Source organism: Aspergillus pseudodeflectus (genome assembly GCF_044049435.1).
Source record: "Aspergillus pseudodeflectus strain CBS 756.74 chromosome Unknown BJX68scaffold_8, whole genome shotgun sequence".
Classification (NCBI taxonomy): Eukaryota; Fungi; Ascomycota; class Eurotiomycetes; order Eurotiales; family Aspergillaceae; genus Aspergillus; species Aspergillus pseudodeflectus.
The window spans coordinates 778149-798057 of record NW_027263784.1 but is presented as its reverse complement, the minus strand read 5'-3'; the positions used below and the strand labels follow the sequence as shown (position 1 = coordinate 798057).

General features: G+C 51.7%; 8 protein-coding genes across 8 annotated transcripts; 6 read left to right on the top strand and 2 right to left on the bottom strand.

The window, feature by feature from the left end:
• Window positions 1-2764: 2764 nt before the first annotated feature.
• BJX68DRAFT_263850 (uncharacterized protein) lies at window positions 2765-3208 on the top strand (the record flags this gene model as incomplete). The annotated part of the gene is made up of 2 exons (XM_071044792.1): window positions 2765-3013; window positions 3077-3208. The coding sequence occupies 2 exons, from the start codon at window positions 2765-2767 to the stop codon at window positions 3206-3208; spliced, it is 381 nt and encodes a 126-aa protein (XP_070902528.1).
• Window positions 3209-3356: 148 nt separating this feature from the next.
• On the top strand, window positions 3357-4223 carry BJX68DRAFT_263849 (uncharacterized protein; the record flags this gene model as incomplete). The annotated part of the gene is made up of 1 exon (XM_071044791.1): window positions 3357-4223. The coding sequence occupies one exon, from the start codon at window positions 3357-3359 to the stop codon at window positions 4221-4223; it is 867 nt and encodes a 288-aa protein (XP_070902527.1).
• Window positions 4224-4405: 182 nt separating this feature from the next.
• On the bottom strand, window positions 4406-6740 carry BJX68DRAFT_230619 (peroxisomal copper amine oxidase). The gene is made up of 3 exons (XM_071039226.1): window positions 6181-6740; window positions 4879-6129; window positions 4406-4826 (listed from the first exon to the last, which is right to left on the bottom strand). The coding sequence occupies exons 1-3, from the start codon at window positions 6632-6634 to the stop codon at window positions 4468-4470; spliced, it is 2064 nt and encodes a 687-aa protein (XP_070902526.1). The 5' UTR covers window positions 6635-6740; the 3' UTR covers window positions 4406-4467.
• Window positions 6741-8410: 1670 nt separating this feature from the next.
• On the top strand, window positions 8411-9868 carry BJX68DRAFT_230617 (uncharacterized protein). The gene is made up of 2 exons (XM_071039225.1): window positions 8411-9020; window positions 9085-9868. The coding sequence occupies exons 1-2, from the start codon at window positions 8786-8788 to the stop codon at window positions 9645-9647; spliced, it is 798 nt and encodes a 265-aa protein (XP_070902525.1). The 5' UTR covers window positions 8411-8785; the 3' UTR covers window positions 9648-9868.
• Window positions 9869-11206: 1338 nt separating this feature from the next.
• Window positions 11207-12842, top strand: BJX68DRAFT_207977 (SGNH/GDSL hydrolase family protein). The gene is made up of 3 exons (XM_071037684.1): window positions 11207-11556; window positions 11624-12256; window positions 12344-12842. The coding sequence occupies exons 1-3, from the start codon at window positions 11362-11364 to the stop codon at window positions 12569-12571; spliced, it is 1056 nt and encodes a 351-aa protein (XP_070902524.1). The 5' UTR covers window positions 11207-11361; the 3' UTR covers window positions 12572-12842.
• Window positions 12843-12985: 143 nt separating this feature from the next.
• BJX68DRAFT_263845 (uncharacterized protein) lies at window positions 12986-13783 on the top strand (the record flags this gene model as incomplete). The annotated part of the gene is made up of 2 exons (XM_071044790.1): window positions 12986-13648; window positions 13721-13783. The coding sequence occupies 2 exons, from the start codon at window positions 12986-12988 to the stop codon at window positions 13781-13783; spliced, it is 726 nt and encodes a 241-aa protein (XP_070902523.1).
• Window positions 13784-15841: 2058 nt separating this feature from the next.
• On the top strand, window positions 15842-17326 carry BJX68DRAFT_207850 (pectate lyase family protein). Its single transcript, XM_071037683.1, has 3 exons — window positions 15842-16582; window positions 16638-16723; window positions 16779-17326. Exons 1-3 carry the CDS (start codon window positions 16174-16176, stop codon window positions 17241-17243), a joined length of 960 nt encoding a protein of 319 aa, XP_070902522.1. The 5' UTR covers window positions 15842-16173; the 3' UTR covers window positions 17244-17326.
• Window positions 17327-19878, bottom strand: BJX68DRAFT_279677 (uncharacterized protein; the record flags this gene model as incomplete). The annotated part of the gene is made up of 3 exons (XM_071048777.1): window positions 17327-17874; window positions 17942-19216; window positions 19624-19878. The coding sequence occupies 3 exons, from the start codon at window positions 19876-19878 to the stop codon at window positions 17584-17586; spliced, it is 1821 nt and encodes a 606-aa protein (XP_070902521.1). The 3' UTR covers window positions 17327-17583.
• Between the last annotated feature and the right edge of the window lie 31 nt (window positions 19879-19909).

Below are 19909 nucleotides of genomic sequence, written 5' to 3'. Positions count from 1 at the left end.
AAAGAAAGTTGATGGGGCAGCAGCCTTTATCCAGGTGACCGAGGGAAGAATGTGTCTGCTGATTGATAAGTTACAGGAGATCTCCCGGCCCTCGAGGTCTCTTACCTCAACAACACAAAACAGCCTGATGTCTTTTCTCACTACCTCTTTCCCTCCTTCTCTTTCCCCTGGGACCTTCCTCTCCTCCTCTTGAGATCCTTATTAGTTCTCTGCCTTTCTTTCCTGGTAGACTTTTTCATAGACGCACACTCTCGTTTCCAATAGGCTTCTCTACATTTTCAGGACGTTCCTCTTTGGCCATGGAGAGACTTCCTTTCGAAGTCATCCACGAGATTGGTCTTTTATTACGTTTTTCAGCACTACATCCTGTTTATTATGTCCTTCATTGGAGCCGTTTGCTAACTGCACCGTTGCCAATAGCTGCGAAGAGAGCCAAGAGAATCGTTTCAGGATCTTTCTTCCTTGAGCCGAACCAATAGACGAGTTCATTCCATTATAGCGCCATTTCTTTATGGCCATCTTGCCGGCCACTGGGATCCAGCAATACCGAGTAGCCTCCAACACAGTGTTGCGCAGCTCATTCCTCTTGGCCTGGGTAGACAGTATCTAAGATATGCTCGGAAACTCGACATTGTTTGCTATCATTCGCGATCCACCCTCGGTCCACCACTAAAGATCCCTCGAGGGATTGATAGTCTGGCTTTCAAGTTCAAAGAACATTGTGCTGATGCAGCAAACAAATCATTCCTTGAGTGGTGTTTGAGCGAACCTTCAGGCCCTATCTTCGGGCCCCATTTATACGAGTTTGCCGCTGAAATGGAGGTTTTAGACTGGGAGCCTATGGCCACTCTGCTCGCCAGTATGGAACCTCTTGCGGAACTTAATTATTATGTGCCTGGCAGTTTCTCTGAGGTACTCATTGGGGTGGTCAGGAAGCATCACCTCGACTGTCGCCTGAACCTCTGGGCAGATCAACTCTTGAGCATTGATGAAGTAGCTGGGCCCTATGAAGCTCCCTTGTTGCTGGATATGATTCGTTTCTCAAACCTTCAGGCCCTCGCACTACACTATCCTTGGAATGTCACAAGAAAGTCTCAAGAAGCCCCCCAGCTAGGTGAATTTGTCCCGGTCCTTGCAAAATCTCCAAGTTTGAAACATCTGATAATTTTCAGCGACCCCAATAGTGCGCACGTCATAAAGAGCCTCAAGAAGCGGTGGAAACTCCTACAACTACCCTGCTCAACGAAAACTACAAACTCTCCTCATATCGCTTTCCATCATATCAGACCCGAATACATTGCGCGGAAAGCGTTGTATGCCACTTGTCCAATTATCTCGAGCTCTCGTGCCTTCGATCGCTATCCATAACTTTCAGCTGGAAACCCGCTTTGCTGAAGGATATCGCTCCAAGTTTCAAATTTCTTGAGCGCCTCTTTGCTGGCTTCGATACGAGACTCAGTTCAGTTGCCCCTTCGAAGATGATGACCAAGCCATTGAAGCAGTACAATCGTTTCATCCACCGAAGTTTCTCCAAGTACGAGGTTAAGGAGTGTCTTTCTCTTTATCGCCTCCTTAATAGGCATGGGAAGTCACTAAGAGGGCTTGCTATCCAGCCAAGCCCAGCTGTCCGTAATTGCAAAGGCGCTGAACATTATTACGGCTACAAGTACCCGTACTTGGGCATCCAGGCGATTAATAAATTAGCAGATCTCTGTCCCGATTTGGAAGAGTTGCGAGTTCAGATCAAGCGTTCTGCGGGAAGCGCAGTCGAATGCGCCATGTATTGAGCACTGGGCCGGTTCGGGCTCCTTCGCAGCTTGGTTCTTGATCTGGACTGCAATCCTCAGTCGCAGCAGAGACCCGGCGGGCTCGACCCATCACACCGAGAGCTGCTCATGAATGCTGCGACAGACGTCGCTCTCGCTACCGCGATTTGGAATTTGATAACCTACCAACAGGCTTCTCATAATTTGCAAAATCTCGATGTACACCTTTTGTTCAGCCAGTTACCAATAAGCTCCTGAGATTGACCATAGGCCACCTTAGCCGATCACTGCTCGTGACAAGATCCAACTCACCTCTCTCTGGAGCTATAGAGATTACAGAGATTGGGGCAAATGAGCGAATTGCATGCCTGAGACAACTCCAAGCAGGCGAGCACAACCGTGACTGGAAATCTCTCGATTCGCTCTACAGGATAGAGAACCTTGTTCGCGAGCTTTGGCCGGGAGAAACGCTTTGGTCAGGTCGATGGCGAAGCTTTCCCTTACAGGTGAGTGCATACTATTGTTCTGCAGGAACAGTGTTCATTTATGCTAAGCTATGTTGTCAAATCTGTATAACAGTCCTAGGACTTGGTATCTCTATTCTGGGCACGATCTTAATCTCTGAATCTGCGCACCATTGGCGCTGGGAATCTGCACGAGCGAAACCGAAGGCATATAGGGCCGACGCCAAACAACTAGATATAAGATAGGTAATGCGCGTGTTAAGGCATTGTCAAAATATGGTTTCACACTTCTGTTTTCTCTACCGAGCGCGGGCAAACCACTCCGGTTCTTGCAGGAGCCTACAGTGGCAGGCGCTCGCCAAGCGGAGCCGCGTTGAGGCTATCCCCAGATCAGCCCTAGTGAGCCATCGAAGAGCATGGATCTGGAGATCCAACTTATATTAATGCGGCTACTCTTTGTTCCTTTGAGCCCCCTCTTTCCTAAGCATTTTCTTCGACCGTAAACAACGAACGACCAATCACACCTATGCGAATATGGCGAGTATCTCGACCCTCCATCTTGAGCTTCTCGCGCACATTGTGTCTTTCGCCGATAAACCAAGCCTGAAATCCCTACGGCAGACATGTTACTTTCTGTCAACTCCAGCAACCAAGCAGCTTTTCAGCACAATCAGGCTCTTTCCGGATGAGCGCAGCTATGAACGCATCAAGAACATGTTGGATAGCCCTGAATTGCGCGCACTTCCCAAACGAGTACACCTCAACACAGTCGAGGAAGATTATGTATATGTGATGAAGCTCAGCCTGGCACCTTAGCACTACTAAAAGACTGACCAATCGGAACAGGACCCCAACGACGAAACAGAACAGGACTTTACTCCCGACTTCAAAGGCGCAATCCAGAGCCTCGGACACTTCCCCAACGTCCGCAGCGCAACCCTGCGCTTCGACAAAACTGCTTCGCCGCCGATGGAATAGCCTTGTGGCATGTCCTGAAACGTCAGAATACCGCGAACAAGTACTCAAATCGTTCTTCTCCTGGCTCGCCGCTCTCAAGATCCCAATAGAGGAAGCCAGCATCTGGAACCTGCAATGCATCAGATTTTCTTGCCAGGACTTGGCCGCGATGATAGCTACAGTGCTTAACACCGTCAAGTCTCTCCGCTTGAATCTCGTCGCGGAACGGGACCACGCGGCTCCGGAATACTCTCTCCACTCTAAAGCCTTGCATGACTTCTTCGTCTCTTTCCACATGACCTGGCTCAAGCCATCTTCCTCTATCCAGCACCTCACTCTAAGCTGTGACCGGCGTATTGGGTTCTTACCGTATCTCGACCTGACAGACGTCCACTTTCCGCGCCTCAAGCGCTTGGTTTTGAACAAATTCACCTTCGCGGTGGGCTCGCATCTCACCTGGATAATCTCACACGCTTCAACATTGACAGCCCTCTACCTAGACGAATACTCAATCCTCTACGACGTAGGAATATACGAGGACTATCTATCCAACGTCCCATTCTCAAAGAGCGAAATGGAACAACGAGAATATCCGCCTACAAACACAGATTTCATTGGGAAAATTATGGAAGATTCATACTTCCACTCCTACGAGAAACGATGGCACCATTTCTTTGATACATTCCGCACATCGCTTCCCCATCTCAGGGGATTTCGGATGGGTCTTGGGCCGGATGAGTATGATGCGACGCCCACAAAGACTTCAATGCCGTTTGATCGCGAAGGAGACATTCGGATGGGGCCTATGGCTGAGAGGTATATGGGATTTTATTTTGATGGCTGCTACGGCTGGGATGAGATTGATGAGGAAGATACGTATATGCGGATGCCGCCGAGGTGTGATGAGGAGCGTCGTGTGGCTTTGAGGGCGTTGTTGAGGGAGACTGGGCAGGCAGAGGGGGAGGGAGAGGGAGATTGGGAGGTGCGGAGGGATGGGGTCGCTCATGTTGTTAGGGATTTTGTGCAAACTAAGTGAGGAGCATTGCGATGGTGGAAATGGAGATGATGGCTAGAGGGGTAGGGGTTGTCGGGTCTATCTAGCTATATGAAAAAAGGCGGTTAGGGCAATCCGTTCTCGGCCAACCCTAGTTTGAACATAAAACTCCTTATTATTGGCAAATATCGAACCCAACTTCATTATATACAAGAATGAGAACAAGCCATGCAAATTATAGCCGTAACATAGAAGTGAGTATCATCAAGTCATCAGAACAAGCCCTCTAGACATAGACGCTTGATCCATCAGGTGAAGCGCCTTTCTTGCTGCATCCGCACGAACTCGTTCCAGCAGCAACCTGGCTTGGTGTGCGCGCGAAGCTAGGAGGTACATCGAGGACCGGGTTACGGGTGAAGAAGTTGCGCGGTCGTAGGAGGACAGTCATGGGCTCGGCAGGCATGATGGGGAAATCTTCGGGGCTAGGGAAGTGGGTGAGGCCGAATGTGTGCCAGAGGACGACGTCGGTGTTGTCGATTGAGGCGTTGGGGCCGGCCTGTTCGATCCACATGGGAAGACCCTGGGAGGGCTCGCCGGAGGTCTGGGGGACGTGGCGTCCGGCAGGATGAATTTGGTCGTCGGAGTCTGTTTACTAAAGTTAGATCTCTAAGTTAAAGGACGTGGAGGATGGGCTTACAGTTTGTAACGTGCACGGCGTGTCTGGCGAAACCAGCTCGCTTCCAGACCAGTCCGCCCTCCTTGGGAAGGAGTGGTGGTACCTCGCGGCTGACAAGCTTATATGAGACAGGCTTCTTGCTGTACGGGTTGAGTTTGTTGGTGTTTGCAATTTCCCAGGTGCGGCTGGTAGAGCCGTCGTAGTCGGACATGGCTTCTCGCGGAGTGGTGAACTTGGTCTTCTTCGCGTAGAAGGCGTTACCATACTTGTTCTCTGCGCTGCCAACCTCACCGGGGCCGCGAACAGCATCGACCTGGAAGACGGTGTTGTTGGGACCGTCGACATTGGCGTCGACACGAAGACAGAAGAGATGCTGGTGGTTGTGGGCGTTGACTCCGGGGTAAACCTCGGTACCCCAGCCGTGGGTGTCCTCGCCTGGGTTCATGGAGTAGGTGTTTAGGATACCAGTAAGCTTGATGTCGAGCTGGACGGTACCGTCCTGGTGGAAGATCCAGTACACACAGTACTCGTAGTTGGCGGCGGTGAAGATGTGTGAGATGATCAGCTTGCGGCCTCGAGTGACAATTGTGGATTCGTCACGGAAGTCGGTGTGCTTGTAGAGGATACCGGCGTCTTCTTCGTGGATACAAATGGCGTTCTTGACGATGGTGCTGGCGCCAGCGCGGTTCACGAAAGCTGCGTCCATGTAGTGAATTGCGCCCTTGCAGTCGCAGCCAAGGGAGAGACTGTTGGTCATGTAGCCACCACCATATTCACCAAGATCAAAGGCGTGCTTGCGCTGGTGGGGATGCTCGGGGTTCCCGTAAGGTACAACCATCTCAGCCAGAGAAAGACGATAGAAAACATCTCGGATGTTGCCTTTGTCGTTGTAGGTGATGTTGTTGAGGACAATACCCTCACGGTAGTTGAAACCGACGTGGATGCTCCAGTTTTGCCATTCAATCGTGCGCCCCTTGATTTCAAAGGAGACGCCCTCCGGCTGTGTGATGTGGATTGGCTTCAGGTTCGTTCGGTAGCCTCCCTCCTTTTCCACGGACTCGACGTGATAGTTGTTGGGAGCAGCTTTGCTGAGAGGGCGCCTCACAGGAGGAATGTCAATGTGGATAATCTGCTTTGTTTCCGCGTTGTAGATGGGGCAGAAGTCCAGGGGGTATGTGTATTGAGAATCATCGACGTGAGGGCGGTAGTACATCAGAGCTTGCTGCAGGCGAACATCGGCGCCAAAACGCTCATCGTATCCAATTGTCCACGCTAGATTCTCGTTAGACCGACCACATCAAATGGGTTAATAGTGTGACTCACGATCACAGTATACCTTGTCCATGTCCTCTTTTGGGATGCCGAGGATTCCGCATTGTTCAATGACTTTCGGGTCCTTGCGAACGACAAATTCTACTTCTTGCAAGTCCTCCATAGTGATCAAAGGCTGCACACCAGGCGTGTGGTTCCATTCGACGACCTTCTTCGCTTCCAAGTCCACAACGCCATCATAGATCTTGCCGCCAGGCGCGATTACGACGACATCGGCAGCACGGGTCGGACGAGGAGCTTTCTCAGGGTCTGCCAGCCAGGCCATCATCTCCACCTTGCGCGGCTCGTAGAGCGTGACGGCGTTGAAGTTAACCTTGCCATATTCCTTGCGGACGAGAGCAACGGCTGTGTCGATTTCAGAAGTAGAGAGGGGATCCAGAGGATGCGGCGGGGGTGAAGAGGCGCTGACCTGGAGGGTCAGTTGTTGGAGGCGGTCGAGGACCATGTTTGTGGCTTGATGCTGATTCGGCGAAGAAGATCAACAGAGAGAAAGGATGAGAGATGGTGAATAACCTTCCCCTCACTTGAGGATCCCTCATGGCTCTTATAGCTGCAGCATCAACGTCGAGTTGCAGCCACAAAAACGCCGATAAGAACAAACCCCGATAAGGCACGCGGATCTCTTGTCTGAATTGAGTTTAGCCCAAATCCTCGTGTCGCTCCTCCACAAACAGCAGTCCAACCCGGTCCGCCAACTCCAAAGCTCTGGATCTTGGCTCGCATCTGGAGGCAGCTTCGGATCATGTTACGATTTCTTGCTATTAATGGCACGTATCATCTGACCTAGAGTGGTCTTTTCCCGCCACCTTACGCTTTTTGTGTTACCGATGCTGCATGATTGTCGCTCACCCCCGCATCGCGATTCCCGGCCATGCGACGGTATCGGAAATCAGATAGTGGCTGGCTTGAGCTCTCAGTTGGTATACGCCAGCGAGCAACGACCGACGCGATAATTCAGATGTACGGAACATGATTTCAGCAACACAACATATGAGCAGCTAAAGCCGGCGCATCAATTGTCTACCTTCAATTCCAAGAAATTGCTTCAACATTCAATCGAGTATATCAAAACGCGTCAACTGGCGAATGGTCGGGTCAACTAGAATGATTAAGACTACGAGTCGTGGCTAGGCTTCCATACTTCAAAAGACTTTAGAAGCTGACCTTCTCGTGGGACTGACACTACAATGGTAATTGTCCTTGATTGATTGGTTTTCCAACATATTCAACTTACCTTCGTTCCAAACAGTAGACCTTTTCGTGAAATATTCACCCAAATATGCCCCAGGGAAACCGAGGTCATGCCATGATTCAAGACACCGTATGAAGCTGCCGATTCCGAACCCATAGCTCTGGTGACAACAAGTGTCGCCGAACCACAATTCTGCGAGCCATGTAGAATGCAGCCGATTGATTATTCTGTTGCTCGACTGGAGAATAGGAAAACCGGCATTCGAATGGCCATCAGCCGCTCAGTGATGGACAACTTCAATCAAGCCAACAACCGCCGCAGATGTCAATTCAAGGAAACATATTTGTATCGCTTTTGCAAGGGTGCTTCAAGCAGGAGACGGGCAGCAATCTGATGCTTCATACCAGTCGCTTGTGTCGCCCCTGTGACACCAAAGACTCCAAAGTGAGAAGAACTTCTTGTTCTTGCCGATGCGGCTAGTTCCCTTTCGATGTCTCGTCTCTTCCTAACCGCTCCTCAATCATTCTAAACCTCCCTGCTGTTGCCCATTGGATTGTGCGATTGAAGAGGCCCACCTTCCAGGCGTTAAATCTGCGGCAGTGTACCTTTTTCCTGCGGAATCTGGCTCTACAAGGGCTAGAAGCAAACCTTGTTGCTGATAGAGAGCGAATCAGACCCATACTTGATTTCAGGCAGCGGTAGGACCTATGGTTCACAATTCGGAGTTTGATGTTTGAGCAGTTGTGACAGCGGGTCAGCGTTCTCGAGCCTCCCTCTTCAATCCCCACAAAGGAGTGACAACTCAATGGGATTCAAAGCTTGTTATAAACATTTTATCTGTTCTGGGCGGGGTTACCCTTCGAGCTCACATGCAGAACGGCGTCTCGGCGGGCAACCCAACTGCAAGGCTTGTTGGAGATAAATGAGAATCTAATTTGATGAAGAGCTGCGCCATGCAGAGGCTCAGAGGTTTTCTATTCGCAAACAGATTGTCAGTTTGGCAAAAAAGGCCAAGAGCATGATGGATGCATACGTGATGACCAATCACTCTCTCTGCTAGAGGCCCTTTCAGCGCCTAGCGGGCACTAGTATATCGAGACTCCCACTCACGTCGAAAGAAATCAGCCGTGTCTCCACATTTCATCCTCATCACTCAGCTTAGGCGTCCCATGCCGTCGAAATTCAGGCTCGACGAGCCTCAGGGAACTGGAATCTCCGGCGTGGGAATGTCTGATAGCACTAGCTCGAGTTAGTTCCTTATATCGCGCTGTCAAGCCGCCGGCCCCCAAATTTTTTCCTTGGGTTTATCTTTCTCGACTCTCGCTCCAACCTGTTTCTGCAATCATTCTCTGGTGCAACTTTCACGCTCCCCAAGTGCTGGAAGTGCTCCACATACTTTCCAAGATGACGGAATGCTATAATACCCTAGGCAATCAGGACGCGACTCTATATCCGTGTTCGGATGACGGAAATCCCTCACAGTGCTGCTCTCTGGGAATGTTATGTGCCGACAACGGATTATGTGTCGCCAACAGGACCCAGGCTGAAGACACGATCACCCCCTATTTCATAAACGGCTGCACAGTACAAGACTGGATAGATGGAGGCGTCGATACTTGCCCGACCCAGTGTTTAGAGGGTGCGTTGGCCATCTAATGATGAAAATGGCGTTTCACTTCTGGTTCTAACTCTTGACCCTACAGGTGGTGGAGTTGGTGTTCAGCCATGCGATCAAGGAACGTTCTGTTGTTATGGATTCGGTGGCTGCTCCTGCAGTAACTCGACGGAGGTTTTCTCTCTCGGCGCCGTCAGCATCGTCGCCACTATCACCGGGGACCCCACGACTACAACTACGTCCACCACAACTTCTACATCAACATCTACCAGCACATCCTCTAGCACGACACCAACTCCTACCGACGATGGCAGCTCAGACAGTGGCTCATCAAGCAATAATCTCGGCGTAGGCCTTGGCGTTGGCCTGGGTGTCGGTATCCCACTGGTGATTGGTATTATCGTTGGAGTATTCTTGCTTCTGCGCAAACGGCGCAAGGCCGCAGGGGCAGCATATGGGGAGCAAAAGGCTCCGGCTGGTTACCAGGCGCCCGGGGCTCAAGTGGCGAGTGACGCTGGTTACTCCCAGTCCCACCCAGGCTCAGACGGTGTCTATCAAAATGGAGCAGGATACTACAAGCCACAGACATACACCGACCAAAACGTTACACACGAGCTACCTGCCCGTCAAGAGCCGCAAGAGCTTCAATGACAAGGCTGACCTGGCCGTCTTTTGCCTATGGATTTTCTGGTGGGTGAGTGGATGGGTCAAGATGATGGTAGCAGGAAGGATATGTGGCATGGGAGGAAATGTAGATTATACATAATACGACTTGAGCAATATACCAGAGCATTCGACATATAGTCAAAATCTTGATATAGCTTCAGTATCGAGCTTCGTCAACCATGACACCCCAGGACCGTATAGCGTTATACAAGTGATGTTATACATCAGTTACGCGCGCTCTCTCCCTCTCTATCCTCTCCTCATAGGCGTACACCTGACCCGTCGGTCTTAGTACATATGCTTGATAATGTTTTCACTCTTTTGTTCAAAGTTTCTCCTGATCCTCTATTGCAGACTGTGTACCCTAGCGGAAATATAGACCTAGGGCTCGCCAGGCGCTGCGAATAACGCTGGTCACAGCTGTGAAAACTACCATGCAGGGGTATGGATGGCCTGTCCTAGAAGGGGAGGACACTGCGTCGATACGCAGAAGGAACTACCAGGCTCTCTGTCGTTATTTGAGCAGGGCCCGATAGTGATCACGTATGTACCAAGCGAATCGGCTTCAAGTGAGTTTTCAAACCCCATTCTGCTTCAGGGACTGCCGGCCGGTGACACAGCTTTGACGGTTGATCGCAGACAGAGCTACAAATACTCCAAAGCCTCGTATGTATTTCCAATACAATGGATAGCACGGTCATTGGCTGATGCCTAAGTGGACCCATGCTAGATGGTATATGGAACCGTGGACGTCGGACGGTTGCGAACTCAACCAGTTCGGAGGTCTCCGGTATGAGCAGTGGAAGTAGAGACAATACCTTTGAGATTCGAGTCAGAATTCACTTGTGCCGGGCTGGTGTGACGGCTCTCTGCATACCAACCCCAGATCTGCTTCTATTTTAGTACGCTCAATGGGCCCCTGGGCGCCATGGAGGAACTGATGCAACGGGCAAGATGACTAGGAAGAATGGATCAGTTTGGGAGGTTCACGGCACCATGGTACATCACTACCATGCGATTACTCAATTGGATTGAGACAGTCGATAAAGACTTCATGGTAAAGCCACACTAAACGAGGCACGGCTGTGGACAGAAGAGTTAGCAGTGTCAATCCATCTCGAGATTCCTGTGTTGTTTGCGACATGGTTCATGAGATTTGCGGCTATAACATCTCATCTGAAACACACATAGGTAGGTAGTCGATGAAGAACGAAGGCTCCGCAGAGCCGACCGGTCCGACCGTCTTCCTTGCGCAGATTAACCCACGAAAGACCGAAAGAAGGAAGAATCAAGGGATCAGCGAGGGCGATCAGCGAGGGCCCGTTTTTCATTGTCGCTCAAGAAAACCCGCACGAATGGTCATTGGGAATCCATCGTCACACGGTTAAGCAAAGTAAGCAACAAGAAGAATTTCTTGGAATGCAGATCCGGATGAAGTAGTCAATTTATCCAAGAACGTGTGGGGAGGAGCAATTGCATCACGAAACTTGAAAGTTTGTTTCTTTTCCCGCGCCCTTCACCATTTCAGGCGAGATCGTCTGTATCTATCTGCAGGGGATCGACACTCAATCTCGATAGTTTTATCCGGCACCCACTGAAGCCACCGGGGTTAAATCTCGGGGAGGGGGCTCCTGAGAGCAGAAGACTTTTCTCTTTTCTTCCCAATCGTTGAGCGCGGAAAGCATCGACGCTGTTCGAGATGAGTTTTCTGTGCAGGATTGTGGGGGTGTTACTCCTCGTGGGCGCAGCAATTGCCGCTCCATCTCACCATTGGGGGCCAAAGCAATGGAAAGGTCTAGTCACCTTTGGGAATAGCTATACCGACGAAGCGAGATTGCAATATTTTGCGGAGCACAAGGGCAAAGCACCACCTGTTGGGTGGGAACAGCCTGTTGTAAGATCTATTCTTGACCTCAGGCACCGCGCGGATGGGTTGAAGTATACTAACTAACTCTCACCAGAGCAACCACTCTTATTCTGGCGGATATACCTGGGGATATTTTGCTTCGCAACACACCGACGTGAAACGGTACAATTATGCTGTCAGCGGGGCAGTGTGCTCGAATAACATCACACCGCGAACGTACGAACCGATCAATGGGCCTTATCCCTCCGTCTTGGAATATGAGGTACCCGCCTACATCGCAGACAGCAAGCATATCACTCCCAACGGGACCAAGTTCATGGACATCCGGCAAAACGAGACGGTTTATGCGATATGGATCGGCACCAATGATTTGGGGAACAACGCTTTCCTCACAGACTCGCAGGTCGCGGGCACCACGATCCCATATTATATCGAGTGTGTCTACCAAGCCTTGGACAAAGTATACGCAAACGGAGGTCGGTACTTTGTGATCATGAATATGGCCCCATTGCAACTGTCCCCTCAGTACGCAACACCAGAGCACGGCGGGCTGGCTGTGACGCCGGGATACTTGGATAAGGGGGCCAATATCACGGAGATTAGTTATCGGATGTGGGAAACAGTGGTTACAGTCAACGATGTCTTTCGATATAAGACACCGTTTGAGGCATTGATCTCACACCGGTACCGAGGGGCGCAGCTAGCTGTGATGGATCTGTATGGCTTGGTGAGCTTCCTCCCCTCTTCCTTTTTTTTTTCTTCTACCCCACTTTATTATCCCTTAGTTCATTTTATGTGTTCGCTGACAGGGAAGATCTCTGATATTTATTACAACCCAATCGAATATCTGGACGCGCCGGCAAACGTAACAGGGTATGTGCGCCACTGTCCGATTGGGGGTGGGCACTGTACGTACCAGGACAATCCGGCGTCATACTTGTGGTATGATGAGTTACATCCGTCCGAGCGTGCCGAAGAAGTTGTCGGAAAGGAGTTTGTCAAGGTCGTCGAGGGAACTAGTCGGTGGGCAGCGTACTGGTAACCGTGGGCCCACTGTATACTTCAGCGTCAAAGATTAGATGCTGCGGTCGTTCGCAAAATTGGCGGGTCAAAGCTCGCATGAAACGAAAGGAGAATGGTCATTAAACTCACATGGACAATCGCACAGCCTTATTTGTTTCATCGTAGCGATCCCCTGAACGCCCTGCGCCAAAGGGAGCAGCCATCCAATCACGAAGCTATCCGCACCAACATCATCAACGCTCCAAGGCAGAATCGTTCTCTGCCTTGCCGGAACGGGGAACTCGCGGTCAAGCTCCGCCGACACAACGTTCAGTGTAACATCGCCTATTAGTACATACCATAGGAGAGCGGCAAGGATGAAGTTAAATAGGAAGAACTCATTCCCCATCGCTTGCCCTTCTTCGACCCCAATGTCTTCCGCAACAGATCATGTATGGCGTTCCTCCGACAGCCTTCTCCAATACAACCTCGATGGCCACTAGCGATCCGCCCTGAGACTGTCGCAACAGCCGAGCCGGAGACTGTCATTACCGTTCGCAATAGCCCCGAACCATGGCACCCACTCGACTACACCATCACCAACCAGAGCGGAGCCACGCTTTTCACAGTCCATGGCCACCCATGGGGTCTCGCACAACGCCGTGTTTTCCGCGACGCATCAGGATTTCCTCTCTTCGAACTTCGAAGCCGGTGGTATGATTCGTCCGTGTTGGAGTTGAAGCCACCAGGCGCCTTGACGACGAGTGAAGTCATCCTATCGGCAAAGTGCCGTGTAGCAGTTCAGTCCCCGAGAGTTGTAATGCGGTTTCGCAATGTGTGTAGCACCGTGGAGTCGAGACCGGCTCAGAAGTATACACATCAAAAGTCGCTCTCACGGTCGAGCACCGGGGCATCTCTCCACCCTGAAGAAACTGTTATGGAGATCCTTGCGCTAGATGTGGATAACCTTGTCCAAGTGGCCATGGTGGACAACCAGACTGTGGCCGTTTTCAACAGAGTCACGGATCCTGGCGTACTCGCGCAGGGTCAGAAGCCGCCGTTTCGCTTTCGGCCAATGTGGACAGTACGCGTTGCCAGAGGTGTGGATTTGTCCCTGGTGCGTCCCTCCCATGCCAAATGATTGTTTTTTTCACCACGAAACTCCATTCTGACATTGTTTTGGTTCCAGATCGCCGTTGCAGTAGTGATCATCGGGCAACAGGTCGCAGGTGAAGGACTCGCGGATCAGTAACTGGGGAGACAGTTGGATTCTATGCGCGAATGTCTCGGTTGGCGCTCACTGGGGTTGTATTCGAAAAGCTGTGGCCGCTTGGTTGCTCATGAGTTTCAGTGGGATGTCTCGAGGACCAAATCCTGTCTTCGCTAATGTAATATTTTCTGTAATTATAAACATAATTGTTAGCACTCGAAATTCATCATGAAGAGCCGACTTGCCTTCAAGCTGGTTGATTCTGCCTTAATTGAGATTGAGCAGAGACCCAACCTCAAAAACAAGCCCCGATCCACATTGTTTCTGAATCTAGACAGTGTGGACTGGGGACGATGTTCCTCAGTGCTTCTTTTTGCAAGACCCTTGTCATCTTCAAGGCAAGTCCTCTGTGGTATCCTGTGACAGATCCCTGGGTAGGTCCCGCCTAAAACAGAGCAGCCGCAATGAAGGATGGTCTTTTCGAGCTCTGCAGTTCTTTGTCTGTTTGTTTGCTTAGTTAGCAACCGTGTGTGAGGAGCCTTTCTCATGGTGTTTTCAAGGTTAACTTCCGCTTTGATAGCTAAATATTCTGGTCTAGTCATCATCGTTCATCAACATCGACGGCGTCTTTCGCCCACAAAGCTCAGTCCTTCATCTGAATGAACTGTTTATGCTAGCTCATTGGAAGTTGGCTCTGGTTTCACTCGCTGAGCATCTGGTTAGAGGGGAACGAACGCACTCCGGGAAAGACAGAGTTCAAGAGCATTTCACCAGTTCTGTTAGAAGGGCGTAATCTGTTTGAGAACTCGATAGGTTCGGGGACCAACATCGAACCTTCTTGTTATTCTGACTCGGGCTTATCCAGCAGGCGTTATCATTCAAGGTTTTCTATTTACCTGACAGATGGCTTTTGCCCTTTGCTTGGCTCGACGGCCGAGGTTCGACCGTTCGAGATCCCTACCAACCAATATATTCTCTCCGGTGGCTCCTTGGCGCTCTATTTCAGTACCAGGGGCAAGATCAGTATCTAACCGATAGAGACGTCTACCATCCACCGTCCACGGGCTAGCTCCGGCTTCTTCGGTGCTTACACCAGCCTCAACAGCCGCTGGCGGATGTGGGTGGGGATGGCAACCAGGCAACTTATCCCCGTCCAAGCGACTGACGATCAAATCCCTGATTGAATATGACTGGGAGTCAATTAAATTGCGCCATTTGACTCTATACGGAGTACGGACCCTTCGAAGGCAATTGCGGGCAACAACATGATTCTCAGTACGAGGCTCAGCGCGATATCAGATATTGTCCATTCTGCTCAAGCAACCTGCAAAATGTTATTCGTTCCAGGGAGTTGATGCGATAACTCGGAAGTCAGTCCCAGGGCAGAAGAAAGGCTGTGTGGGCTGTCGCGAGCTGATTCTAGATAATTGCGTTATCCGGACTCCGGAGAGTGGAATCACGACAGGATGCTCCGGAATCACTGACTCGTACCTGAAACACTCTCTCATGAAGACCCCCATCGCTTCCAAGGGTGCTTACTATAGTGGATGCACAGACTCCTCCAATAATATCCACCGACTCCGCACTATATACAGACAGCACGCAAGCAACAGGAAATAGATTGGAAAGTGACAATCTTGATGTTGACAATTGCATCACTCATGGTGCAAGCAGCCTCGTATTCATGGAATATGTGTTTCCTTGGTCCCAAGACTTCTGGGCATTCCTACAGGGCTGATGGTGCGCGATCAGCTCCGTGTATTCTTGGGGAAAATCTTGGCCGATCGCTGGTGTCGAAGCGAAGTTCTTGCGCAAAACAAACGACAGTTGCTGGTTTCCACCTGTCGGATGCCATCACGAGGTTTTCCGCCGCCGAGCTTTTGTCACCGCGTGGCACTTGAAGAATCGCTTCTGTTTCCTCCGACCTGGTTGCTTGGCAAAGGGACCTGAAACAAGCTACACTCATTTGTGGAATTTCTCCGGTCTCACCTTAATCACTTGAATCAAGCGATTCGTGTCCATCCTGATGCCAAGCACCCGGTCTCCCCTGGGCATCCGTCTTGTTTGAAAGTAATTGAGATTCTTGGCAGACGCAGTCTCCTGGCGTTAACGAACTGCTTTCTAACTGTAACGGATCACGAAATACCCTAATCCAGTGACGTTCCGGATCAGCTCCGGAGAACCTTGAGTGGCTCCTTCATCCACATTTGAGAGGTCGAGGCGTTGATCGTTTCAGTTCTTGAGCCCAAGATGACTCCGGTGGGACGACGTGAGGCTTTTGGAACCGACCTATATAAAGACCCAGTCCGGCCTCAGAATCTATTCTTTCCTCAACAGCAAGCCTGTCAATCGTTTTTCATACACTCTCTTTTCTGTTTTCTTTCCTAACCTTACCTTCTTTACCCTCTTTTCAAGCAAAGTCTCTGTTCAGAATGTCTCTCAAGTTCCTCCTCACCGTCGTGAGCTGCCTCGGGCCGGCCCTTGCAGCTCCGACTCCCTGCGTCAAGCGCGCTGTCTCCTCTGACGATGTCGCCTTCGGCTACGCCAGCCTGAACGGAGGTACTACCGGCGGTGCCGGCGGTACGACCACCACCGTTGCCTCGTACGCCGAGTTCACTGCCGCTGTCGAAGGCGACGAGCCCAAGGTCGTCATTGTCAGCGGCCCCATCACCGAGAGCGCCAAGTCGGCCACCGTCGGCAGCAACACCAGCATCCTCGGTGCTGACGCCAACGCTGTCTTGGACGGTTTCGGTATCAACATCAAGAAGGCCGAGAACGTCATCGTACGCAACCTCGGCGTGAAGAACGTCCTCGCCGAGAACGGCGATGCCATCGCTGCTGGTATGTTCTATGTGGCTTAGGGCTTGAAAACGATGAAGCTGCTAACAGAGTGCAGAGTACTCCACCAACATCTGGATTGACCACGTCGATGTCTCCTCCAACCGTGACCACGACAAGGACTACTACGACGGTCTCCTCGACGTAAGTCCCCTCCAGCTTTTCATGGAGAACGAGGGGGAATGCTAATTGAAACCAGTTCAAACGCGCCTCGGACTACATCACCGTATCCAACAGCTACATCCACGACCACTGGAAGGCCTCTCTCGTCGGCCACTCCGACAGCAACGAGGACGAGGACTCCGGCAAGCTCCACATCACGTACGCCAACAACTACTGGTCCAACATCAACTCTCGCGGCCCCTCAATCCGCTTCGGAACCGGCCACCTGTACAACAACTACTACGAGAACGTCAGCGACGGTATCAACACCCGCCAGGGCGCCCAGGTCCTCGTCGAGTCCAACGTCTGGGTTGACGGCAAGAAGGCCCTCTACTCCACTGACGATGGCTATGCCGTCGAGCGCGACAACGACTTTGGTGACGCTTCCGCTGATGCCCCTGAGGGTACCCTCACCAGCGTCGAGTACGAGTACACTGCTCTTGGCCCTGACAATGTCAAGGCTGCCGTTGTGGGGACTGCTGGACAGACTCTTACTTTCTAAGCGATTGTTTCTTTCGTCGCACTGTCTAATCTAATCTAACCTGCTTTCCGTTTGATAGATAGTGGATAGTGCAGTGCTGAGAAGAAGTGATAGCCGTGTATATAATCCAACTAGCTAGTCTAGTCTGTATCACATAAAGAACATAACAATTATCGTGTGCCTTTGTATGCCCATCGCCCAAAGCCAATCAGTAGGTATCTATCTATCTATCAAGACCAAAGCAACCAAGAACCACCCGATCCGGTCCAGTCTATCATACATTACCCGCCAATCCATATCCAATTCGACCCAACCCGTAACCCCTTTTCCATCTATTACAATATATAGGTATATGAAATAATCAGACATCATAAGCATCAAACCGCCACGCGGCATTCCTCGCGCCCCGATTCTTCCAAAGCACCCAGGGCATGGTCCACTCTTTCCATCGGCCCTCCAGGAAGCCCATATCCCGATGCGTGTTCCACATCCGGCCGGCCTCCGAGAACGCCTCTTCGACTGCGGCCCGCCGCACGGCCTCGTAGCGCGCAAAGACCTCGCAGAGGGGTTCGTCGCGGTGGTGTGCGAGGATGCGGGAGAACATGATTGAGTCGTCGAGGGCGTAGGCGGCGGATTCGTCCCGGGGTGGCATCTGGATTCCTTCTGTTAGTGCATCCTAATGGAGATCGGAATAAGGGGGAGTGGGGCGGGGGACTAACCGCATGCGCCGCGTCGCCGAGGAGAATGACCTTCCCCCGGGACCATTTGCCTCCAGGTCGGACCTGGTACACCGGGTACAGCATCCAGTTTGTCTTTAGCTTCGCGACGTCCCTGATCCACGGGTGTCCGGCGTGACTGAAGCGGGAGTGTATTTCGCCCTGCAAGGCTGCGTGGATGGCGAGGCGGCGGCGGGTTTCGTCAACGTGAGGGGGTGTCAAGTAATGCGAGTTAGACTGAGAAGAGGAAGAGGCGGAAGGAGAGGCGTCGATTCGGTATCGTGGGAGGAGAGATTCGTTCATTTGCACAATGGCGGCGAGGAAGAGAGTAGAGTGGGAGCGGTCGCAGTAACTGCCGAGGAGGTCGCCGTGACGGGAGAGGACGAGGCCCGTTGTTCGGAAGGGTGGTGGATGCATTGAGGGCGAAGAAGGGGATGATGGGTCAGCGAAGATAGTAGGTGTCGAGGAGGAGGCATGTGTGCTAATGCTGGGGGACTTGCGGAGGCTGCGAATGCTGTAGCTATGTGCGCTGCCATTTGAGCTGTTGCTTGTGCTGGGTCTGCTGGTACTGTTTCGTGCGGAGCGGGATTGCGGCTGTGGTGGAGGGGGAGTGTCGATTGTTGTCTGGAGAAAGGAGAGGCCGGTGTATTCGGAGGGTCGGGAGGGGTCGACGTAAGAGGTTCGCAGGGCGGAGTGGACGCCGTCGCATCCTAGGACGAGGTCGCCTGTGGCAGAGGTGTTGTCTTCGAAGTGGAGGATTGTTTCGCCCTTGGGGCTCTCTGTGACGCGGGCGAGCTTCTTCCCGTAGACGATGCGAATGTTTGGGTGGCGTTCGACGACGGAGAGCATGGCGAGCGAGAGGACGATCCGCATCACTCGACGGCCCTTGTAGCCGTTCACGCCATTGCCCTGGCCATCGGTGAAATCAATTGAGCCGAGGGAGCGCCCGGAGCGGCTGGAGATGAGCTCAATGGCGTCAACGTCCGCGCCGCCATCGGCACCTTGCCGGTCCAGCTCGGATAGTACACCGAGTCGGTCAAGGTGTCGTTGGGCGACGGGGGTAAGGTTGATCGCACCACCGGAGGTCGAGAGCACCTCATGACGCTCAAAGATGGTGATCTGAAGGTTGGGTTCGTGAGGTTTGAGCTCGTGTGCCAGGGCCAGGGCACTTGCTATGCCGGCGATACCAGCACCGACGATAAGGACCTTGCGAGTCCGCGTAGAGGGATCGGGGATGGAGACCGGGAGGACAAAGCCATCCCAGGGCTCGCTATCTTTCTGTAGACGCATGATTTACCATAGTTCGTGCTGAAGGAAAAAGTCTGAAGAATCAAATTGAGATTGCAAGGTCATTAAAATAGCTAAAAAATAGCTTCGGCAATAGTGGAGAAAACTCGGGTGTCAGAAATCTAGCGTCCGCTCGATTGTTTCAGTCAATTCAGCCGAGGGACGAACGCTAGGGAAAAGATGAAAGTGACACATCACAACTCTCGAAAAAACCGTTAAACCGTTAAATCATAAATGATACATGAGAAAGTTTAATATGAAAATAATATCACACATCACAGCAGCGTCTCCTGGTGCGAAATCAACCGCCATTCGCCGTCGGAGCCCTGCCCCCAGGTCGAGGAGCCTGTGGCGTGGTAGTGGTTGTTGTCACGCCTGGCCCGGATGCGATACGTCACAGTGCCCGCCATCAGATCAATCACAATCGTCCGCACATCCTGCAAATCGTACTCGTCGAATCGATGGAACGGCTTGCTGAACGCCTCTTGGAGTTTGTCGACGGTAATGATGTCCTTCTTGGGGAAGAGGAGGACACCCTCGGGGTGGGTGAAGCGCTCGAGTTCCGGCGCCGGGTCGGCCGAGGTTAGGGTCGTCCACAGGGTGCGTTCCTGCGCGACCAGGTCTTGCGAGATGCGCTCGTAGATAGCCGGCATTATTATGTTTGTGGAGGTTTATCGGCTAGGA